The 9480-nt window shown below is 36.6% G+C and overlaps 1 protein-coding gene across 1 annotated transcript; it reads left to right on the top strand.

Moving 5' to 3' along the window:
* The first annotated feature begins 2251 nt into the window (after positions 1-2251).
* Positions 2252-9038, top strand: LOC107677444 (upstream stimulatory factor 1-like). Its single transcript, XM_016472346.1, has 10 exons — positions 2252-2313; positions 3014-3060; positions 3761-3872; positions 3946-4075; positions 4197-4329; positions 4991-5045; positions 5140-5198; positions 7493-7587; positions 7915-8041; positions 8379-9038. The coding sequence occupies exons 1-10, from the start codon at positions 2264-2266 to the stop codon at positions 8465-8467; spliced, it is 897 nt and encodes a 298-aa protein (XP_016327832.1). The 5' UTR covers positions 2252-2263; the 3' UTR covers positions 8468-9038.
* The last annotated feature ends 442 nt before the right edge of the window (positions 9039-9480 follow it).

Here is a 9480-nt window from a genome sequence, read left to right as displayed (position 1 = left end):
AGATAGATTTGAAGTACTTTTATTGCTGAAGCACGAGCTGAATTCTTGCCAAAGACATGTCATTTCAAAAGAATCTTCACGAGTTCAGTCTTGCCTGAGATAAAAGAGATGCACGGGGCCTTGGGAGTTCTTCACATTCACATACCAGTCTAGTCACACCGAACGCTGTGTGTGGTTCAGGTGGAGTCCATGTATCCGAGTGCTTTTGTAACCATAATACTTTTTACCAGTGGCGTGCACAGACCTCCGGAGGGGCAGGCAGGGGAGTAGTGGAGTTACGAGGGCACAGTCGCGGTCCGGGGGCACCTAGATCGGACCGAAAGGGCACTTTATTTGTATGTGCTCACTGCTCAGACATGTCATGACCCCACCCATATTGATAAATTTGCTGCAGTGGCTATATGAGAGCGCTAATTTTCTGTAAACACTGCCAGGAATATATAGATTTTTTCTTTTTTCAAACCTCATGCGCATAAATGTAATAATATGCATGCAGATGAACACTTACTACTTGCTTGAAGTCCTGAAAAGTCATTAATGTTCATGTTTTACACTCTTAAAAATAAAGGTGCTTCAAAAGGTTCTTCAAGCGATGCCATAGAAGAACCATTTTTGGTTCCACAAAGAACCATTCAGTCAAAGGTTCTTTAAAGAACCATCTCTTTCTTACCTTTTTGTAATCAGATGTTAAAGGTTCTTTATGGAACCATTTAGACAAAAATGGTCTTCTATGGTATTGTGAAGCACCTTTGTTTTTAAGAGTGTAGGCGAAATACATATAGTTTACACTACTGAGGTGATCAGTATTCATTTATTGTGTTGTAAGTGACTTGTCTTGTATTTGTTCTCCAGGTTCCGCTGTGTGCACAATGCAGTATCCTGTGGTCAGGATGATGTACTATACTGTCTTTGTTACATTTTTCCTGTTGGGTAATTTCATTGTTCCTTATTTTCTTTTTTTACTTCATGAATATCAACAAAATGACACCAAAGTCATATTTGAATATGATGTTAATTGACAATGATATCCCATGAAAATACACAGAACAGATATCACAGTCTAATCTACTGTATATTAGGCCATTCAAGTATTGTACCAGTTTTAAACGACTCCAACTTAAGGCTAAGTTGGCGTTATAATTTTCTAGGTGCTGCTTCTGCCCAGACTTCCCTTCAGCTTTCATCCTGTTTGACTAAGGAGCAAAACCTGGAGATGGTCTGTAAGTTCACTCCAGCTTCAGACCCCAAGCTCCAGAAGATTTGCTACTACATGACGGAGAATAAGTTGGTTGGCTCTACCGACACCAGCAGCCCCCCAGACAGCACCTTCAAAAACCGTGCCACTGTCTCCATAGCGGATAACATTTGTAAGCTGTATTTGAAAGGTTTGTCAGATGACAAACCCAAAAACTACACCTGCTTCATCAAACAAACTACCACACCAGTGCCAGTCACTGCAGTAGTGGACAAGAGTAAGACAACATTAACATTTATTACATATTGCTTTTCCCTTAAATAAAATAGCATTGCATATTTATATTGACTAAGTAGATTTTGCAACTGCACTGGTAAATTAATTATAATTATCAACTTAATTGCTTGGAATTGGCAAGGAAACATACTTATTTAGTTGTTTTTGTGCATTTTTTATTTGACTGTTATTGTAATGAATCAGTGACTGACAGATGTTGATTGGGCTGCTATGTTGTTTTTCTTTCCAGGTAAGCTTCAGACCTGTTCTGGCTGGTGTGTCATGCAGCACAGTGGAGCAGCACTCCTGCTAACTTTCCTCACTTTGCCACTATTGTCAGAGCTTCTCTGAGTGTAGAATGAATCTCTCGGTACAACACCACTTGCCTAAAACCAAATGATAAATCCTCTAGCTTGTACTACAACAAAAATAATAGTTAATGAAATCTGTGTGTTTCCTTCCTCAGAAATGATGAGAGAAGAACATATTCAAATGAGAGAACCTTCAATTACAACATATTTATGCACTGGTTTGGGTGATGCTGATGTCATAAACACTGTCATGTGATGCATGTCCTTTAAATACCATGTAAAATTATGTACCTTGGATGTTTTATAAAGTTTATAGTGGGATCATATGTTGGTGTGATGTCATATTTTAACATGTTTATTTGTTTCTCAGCCTTATAAACATGCCATAATAAACTTCCTTCAGTACACAAAAAGTAAAATGACGTTGTTGTGTATGGCGCCCTCTAGTGACTAACATTAAAAACTAGAACGTCTGCTGCACATGCGCAGAAAGGATATGTCGCTTCGACGTTTGCTGCTAACGACAAACGGGTAACTATTAATAAATGTAACTAGGAAATTTTTTTTGGGGGGGCGCGATAATATGGATTAGTCATAGATACAAACTTTTTTTGCGGGATGGTTTTCACCCATCTTTTTTTGCATAGCTCAAATGCTAAAGGCATTTGTGTCAGTTCTTGTTTTGCTTTTTGCCAAGTTAGTCGCTAATATGTGTAGCTTTGCGGGCGGTTTCTCAACACAACGGTGTGATGGGACTTTTTAAATAAATAAATACCTGCTTTGAATTGTTGGACAATTGTAAGAGCAGGATATACGCAAGTCCAGTTGTGCAAGGTCTAGGTATCAAATGTGCTCCTTTGCTTTCCTGTTGTTACTGGCTATTGTTCGTATCGTATCGTTTTTGCAGTCAATGTTTACGTTTGAGGACCACAAAGCTGAAGCCCAGACACTAATTTTCTTAAAAATATGAGGTGAGTTCCACCTTCAGTATCATACTTGAGTCACACCTTATGCTCATCATACTGTTGAAATCTGCACTCCTACAGTGTTATCTGAAATTATTTTATATCATCTGAAAAAGCAAGTGTTAATGTAGTTATTATATGATTTTTGTAATGTTAATTTTAAACACTGCTTTTTTAATATATTGTAATATAAACATTTATTAATAATTATAGTTATCTAGCATTATAATTATACATTTCTTAATTATTTATGCATGTTTGTTTAGAGAACCCAAAAGTCATGATCCTGAAGATTCTCCCATACAGCAAGACGGTGAGATGTTTGAATTGAACTGTCCGTAAGTTCCTTTGTCATTCTGGGTCATAGTGTGTTTAGGGAAATAAACAATATAAAAATGCTTGGGTGGCAGTCAGTCTTTAGTTTCAGTTTAGTTGTGACTGCTTAGCGCTTTATATAGCACCATCTAGTGCTATATACAGTACCTGCACACCAAGAACAAACTTCAAATTTTCTCTAGCAAGAAAAAAACCATCAGTAGATTCCGTAGGGTGACCATGCGTCCTCTTTTCTAAATTGCCTAAAATGCATGGGTTTTGGTTTTATTTTCCTATTGTTTTCATACTTGATGAAGGTTATGACTGAAAAGACCAATACTGTGCAGGCATTGTACATGATCGACTAATCGTGACATGCAAGAAGAAGCAAAGAATGGTCAAAGCAATGCAAATACACATGCATATAATGTATGAGGACTGTACATTTTAGGCAATGTACAACCCTGACATTTTAGGCAATTTAGAAATCCCAGCCAGGACATGACTGGAAAAATGATGATGATGATGATGATCACCCCTACATTCAACATCAGTGAGATTGCTGATCAAATACTTGACCTCTCATCTGCACAAAAAAATCAAAATCGGATAACTTCATGTTGAAATTGACATGATAAATTTATATCCAGTTTTTTTAGGAGTTACTAAACAATAACCTGTATGTGCTGCTTTACCAGGTGTTGCTGAAACAGCAGATGACCCACTGGCTATCACAGCCATCCAGTCAGCTGCCGCATTCTCCACAGATCAGCAAATCAATTATCTTGTAAAAACGGAAGAAACGGGAGCAGGTATGTGGCACATGTATGCATAGTAAATCTAGATCATGACATATGATGATTAAACCCTTGACCTACATGGTTCAGGTAACATACCGGGTCATCCACCTGGCTGACGGGCAGCTAGAAGGACAGGCAGATGGGGCTGCAGCAGTCAGTGTGGTGACTGGGTTTCCCACAGCATCACAGGCAACAATGCCACATGTAACCCAGGTATTACTTGTTTTTAACAGCAATAGAAATTTGAGCTTGTTGCTGAAACCTTTTTATATCGAAGAGGTGGTTGTGTTAGTAGGTGCTTGTATGCATGTATTTATAGTCTGTAATCTCTCAGTCTGAGAGTCTAGAGGGAGAGACCTCTGAAACTCAGTACTACTATCCTGCCACCATCTCTGACACAAATGCCAGCAACATGGTAGCCAATCTCCACACAGCTGATTCGGTACTATCTCAACCAACCCCTTCAGGTAATGCCAAATTACATTTACACTACCATTTAAATTCGAAAGGATACATAATATTTGATCAAAAGTGACAGTAAAGACACTTGCAATGTTACAAAATGTTCAGACATTTTTCAAATAAAGGTTGTTCTTCTGAACTTTTTATTCATTAAAGAATCCTAGAAAAAAGTGGCATGGTTTCAATATTAACTGTTTTCAACATTGATAAGAAATCGGCATAATTTCTGAAGGATCATGTGACAATGAAGTCTGGAGTAATGGCTGCTGAAAATTCAGCTTTGCAACAGAGGAATAAATTATCATTTATAATAATTTGAAAATAAAAAAATTAAATTGAAAACAGTTATTTTAAATTGTAATAGTATTTCACATGTTTACTGTTTATAATGTATTTTAATCCATTAAATGCCTTGGTGAGACTTCTTTCAAATAATTTAAAAAAATCTTACCAACCCAAAACGCTAGTGTACATAATGTGGTTTCTGGTTATTCTGATAGTTTGTTGCAGAAATGTGATAGAGTGATGGATTTCCTCTATGAAAGTAGTTCCCTTAGCTTAAAGTTTAAAGTTAGCCGCTTTTACTTATATTGTATATCGAATGATGCAATTATATCAACATTATGTAGTTTTTAGATTCATTTGCCTTTATTCCTTTTTTTGCAGGTCAACTCTATGTAATGATGTCGCCTCTGGACGTTCTAGCCTCAACACAGCAGAGGTTGTCGTCTCATATAACATACATAAAGCCACATGTCCAATCACAGTAATCTGTTTATTTTCAACTTCTTCAACAAATCCTATATTCTTCACAGTAAATCGGGAACACCACGTGCTTCCAGGGATGACAAGCGGAGGGTTCAACACAATGAAGGTTATTCTGTGTTTTGTTTGAAATCAGCAGCTCCACCTCATTATCAAATCTAGGAGTGCAACGGTTCTCGGTAAAAGACCGAACCGTACCGTTCGCCACCTTCGGTTCGATACGCATTTGTATCTCTTAAATTTAGCTGTTGTGTAATGTTGTTATATGAACAAATATATTACGTTTTTTGGATCTCTAGATTCATTTATGATTTGAGCTTCATCCTGTGTGATCAGCCTCACTGCAGTCATTAGAAACTTTAGACACCCAGACTATTACATTAATTTCCAATGGATTTGACATTATGTAAATATAATGAACTTAAATGTGCTTGTTTCTGTTTTGCAAACAATTTGTTTTTATCAGCTATCGAGTCTTAAAGGTGACATTTCATGAAAATCTGACTATTCCAGGTTTGAAGCGCTATAATCAGGTCCCCAGTGCATCTACCAACCAAGGAAACGTGAAAAAGATTAACCTAGTAACTTTGTTTTGGTACGCCTTTTTCTGCAAGCGTCTGAGAAAACGAGCGCGTCTGATTTTGCTCCCTTGGTGATGTGGCAAAGGGATCTCATTATAATATTACCGCCCCTTAATCTGTCAGTTTCCACCCACGGTGCCATTACTGTGATTTCGCAAGTGACAACGGTGTACTAGTTCTAATGCCATGGCGAAAGTTTGAGCAAAACATGCTAACTGTTCTGTCATTGGCTTCATAGACGAGCACAGAACACTATTTACAGTCCCAGCCTCAGAGGAGACAAGAGAGCAGTGGATTTATTGATTTATTTCATGTATATTGCTGCTGCCACACAGATCTAAAATAAACATGCGATTTATTTCCCAGCCGTTTACCTTCACAGACATAACCGACTGTTTTTTGTAACTCGTGTGTGATTAGGGCCTTAGTTCCAGAACTAAATGTACAGTACTAAAGTACTAGGATGATTTTGCGCGAGCTATTTCCCAGTACCATTTAAAGGGTTGCTGGCAGTGCTACATTTGCTACAAGTGCCTGCACTTCAGTGTCCGTCCATCGCTGTTCTCCACTTGCGAAATAAGTTGACACAATGTTTACAGTATGTTTACACAGCATTTTAAATCATGGCAGGTGAGGGCGTTTTCATACGCGTTTGGCCAATCAATGTCTACTTACGTCACGATTAGTACCAGTTGTGCTGGTTAGACCCTGCTCCGGAGTAGGAGCTAATTTGGTTCTCGAAAAAGGCAGTCCGGTACTAAAATCGCACCCAGTTCCGGTGGTGCGAAAACGCCAAAAAGTGGGTAGATCCACAATTAGTTCTGGTACTACGAAAAGGTTCCCGCGGTGCGAAAGGCCCTAATGAGAACTTAGTTTAGTACTCACATGCTGTGACAGCCGCTTTCTTTCCGTGTGCTTCGGATGTGTGCTCTCAGAATACCGTATATCAGAAGTTTAAACTCGTATGGTTTAAAATGCATGATTTCAGTGCGATAAACATGATAATGAGAACCAAAACAGATGTTTTTTTTTTTAGCAGGTACGAGCTGTAATGGCGCAGGGTTGCCGTGATTTTGCCAAGTAAGACATGTTCCTAGATCAACATCTTTTGTCAACATTAATCGTAAACCTCAACATTACTGTACAAAAATACAGACTTAACCCAATCCCCACCCCTAAACCTAACCTTACCCTACCCATAATTTATTCCTAAAATCAGAGGGAAATGATAGCTGATTAACAAGGGTGAGACACATTCTGGGGACACCAGAGACTTATATTACATATTGTAAAAAGGGGCATAATATGTCTCCTTTAAATTAATTAAAAGACTTAACAATGTGCGTTGCACGATGGAGCGCATCAGAAAGGAGAGCAATTACGTTAACTGAAATATGTATTTTAGTATATACTATATTTGTTGTCAGACATCAAATTTACCCTGAGTTTTATTCCTTTTAAGAACATTAATTGTAATCCGATTATAATTTTGTGCTTTAGTTTCTATTTATTATCTATAATCTTTTTTTAGTAATTAAAAAAACTTAAGGCAAATTAATTAATTATTATAATTATTTATTTTTTGTTAGTAAATAGTAAATTATTCTTGAGATTTCTAATACCACTAATACTCCCCTTTACCCCCCCATACCGAACCATACCGAAATGGTGACCCCAAAACCGCAGTATGTACCAAACCATAAGAAACTTGAACCATTACACCCCTAATCTAATCATTGCTGCTTTATTTCAAATTAGACTGAAAAAGATCTTTAAATGTGTCGTTGAGTTCTGTCTTAATGTAAGCATTTTTCCCCCTCAGTGGAACGCAGACGGAGGGACAAGATCAACAACTGGATTGTCCAGCTTTCCAAAACAATCCCTGACTGCAATGTGGATGCAACCAAGAATGGTCAAGTAAGCTTAGTTAGCACAAGCCACCAGCAGTGTCCAGTTTGAGCATTTTATTCAAAGGTATAATGTACAGTATTTTTGTAGTATAACGGGGATACTATAATTATTATTTCTTTTATTTATATTTTTATTTATTTTAGTTTTCATTTTAATTTTTTAATTTTAGTAATTTTGTGTTTGTCATTTTTATTTATTTTTTGTCTTTATAGTTTAGATTAATATTTTTTTATCAGTTTTACTTTTAGTTATTTTTGTTTTTCAAAAAGGTTTAGTTAAACTAAATGAAAATTAGAAATGTTGCCTCAGATTGTCTTCTGCTCTTCTGTGCAGAGTAAAGGTTGGATCTTGTCCAAAGCGTGTGATTATATTCAAGAGCTGCGTCAGAGCAATGCACGACTGGAAGAGGAACTAAATGCTGTAGATAGACTGAGGATGGACAATCAGCTTCTCAAACGAGGTATTTCAGCTGCCACAGCAAGACACTTCAAATGAAAGAGCGTTCTGAACATTTTAGTTATTCATTCATTTGATAAAACTTACATTGTAAGCATATTTTCGGAATCAAATACTTTGTTAATGAACAGTACATGATGACTACCAGCTACCACAGCTTCCACTATAACCACAACAACTGCTGCTGCTGCTAATAGTACTTCTGAAGTCATGCATCCATCAGTTCTGCACTTTTTTTTTTTATGTTGTGTGAATGTTTTAAAGAAAATGAACAACGCTGTTTCATTTGCTCATACAGTTGGTCTGTCTCTCTCTTATGTCTCTCCTCCACCTACACACACAGATGGAAGAATGGAAATCAAAGAATCAGATGATCGGAGCCCAGTTAAGACAGCACGGCATAGTGGCAGCATCAATGGACTCTAAGTGAAGAACTGCAGATCAACTATAAGCTTCTCCAGCTGTGGTCTTGTCATTGATTCTGTTTATCCAGGTTTAAAATGACATGTAAGAAGTCATTCTTACTGTGTACAATCACACTTTTCTCTTTGTCTCCTTCACTGTTCACTTCACACACAGCCTTTGATCGTTTCAGATTATTTCCAGAGAGATCTGGTATTTTAACTGCACTGAAATTGTGTATAATTGTCAGATCTGTATATTTGTAGATCTGTCTAAAGAATGATTATACTTTTAAGGGCTACTGTGATGGTGTTTCAGATATGTTATTTTTATTTTTTAATTGAAATGTTTACAGCTTGGTAACCTTCATCGTGCTCTTTAAGCTAAATGTTATTGTTTTATTTGTATTCAGTCAGAAGTTGTTGTTGAAACCATTTCTTATGCAATGCCTTGACAAACATTTTGGGCCAAAACACCAGCTATAAAATTTGGTCATTTATATATTGCAATTATGAAATGTTCACATCCCAGTAAATTTACACAATGTTTTTACATAACATTGGACAAATCTTTATTGAACCTCAAATAAAGGTTTGACTCAATTTTGATGACATTTTAAATGGAAACACTGGTAGGTTAAGGTTTGTTGATTTATTTAACTAAATTTTTTTGGTGAAGCACAAGTGCACAGATTTAGTGAAACTGAAACATGATTTTAAATACTTAATATAGCAAAAATAAAAAATTATTAACTAAATAAAGAAACCAGTTGTACTAATTTGAACCTCAGATTGTATCTGTTGATACAGCAGATTAACGTATAGTATTAACAAGTTTGGCTGGGGCAAACAGAGCTCCTGTATGGGAAGAAGTCTTGTATATATGCATAAATTCATACATAAATTAAAAATTATTTTTATTTCAATAATGCAAGTAAAAATATTTCAGGTCAAATACAAAGGCTTATATAATGAAAACAAATTATGAATATTAAGAAAACTAACGGATACAATAGGCGCCTGGTTACTAATTAAAAGTCAG

This window comes from Sinocyclocheilus anshuiensis, unplaced genomic scaffold (assembly GCF_001515605.1).
Source record: "Sinocyclocheilus anshuiensis isolate Anshui unplaced genomic scaffold, SAMN03320099.WGS_v1.1 scaffold668, whole genome shotgun sequence".
Classification (NCBI taxonomy): Eukaryota; Metazoa; Chordata; class Actinopteri; order Cypriniformes; family Cyprinidae; genus Sinocyclocheilus; species Sinocyclocheilus anshuiensis.
This window is presented reverse-complemented; position numbering and strand designations above follow the sequence as displayed.

Excerpts from the sequence above, each read along its gene's own strand:
- LOC107677444 (XM_016472346.1), top strand. The coding sequence starts at position 2,264 with ATGCGCAGAAAGGATATGTCGCTTCGACGTTTGCTGCTAACGACAAAC. Across the intron at positions 7,588-7,914 it reads ATGCAACCAAGAATGGTCAA|AGTAAAGGTTGGATCTTGTC; the intron begins GTAAGCTTAGTT and ends TCTTCTGTGCAG. Across the intron at positions 8,042-8,378 it reads CAATCAGCTTCTCAAACGAG|AGATGGAAGAATGGAAATCA; the intron begins GTATTTCAGCTG and ends ACCTACACACAC.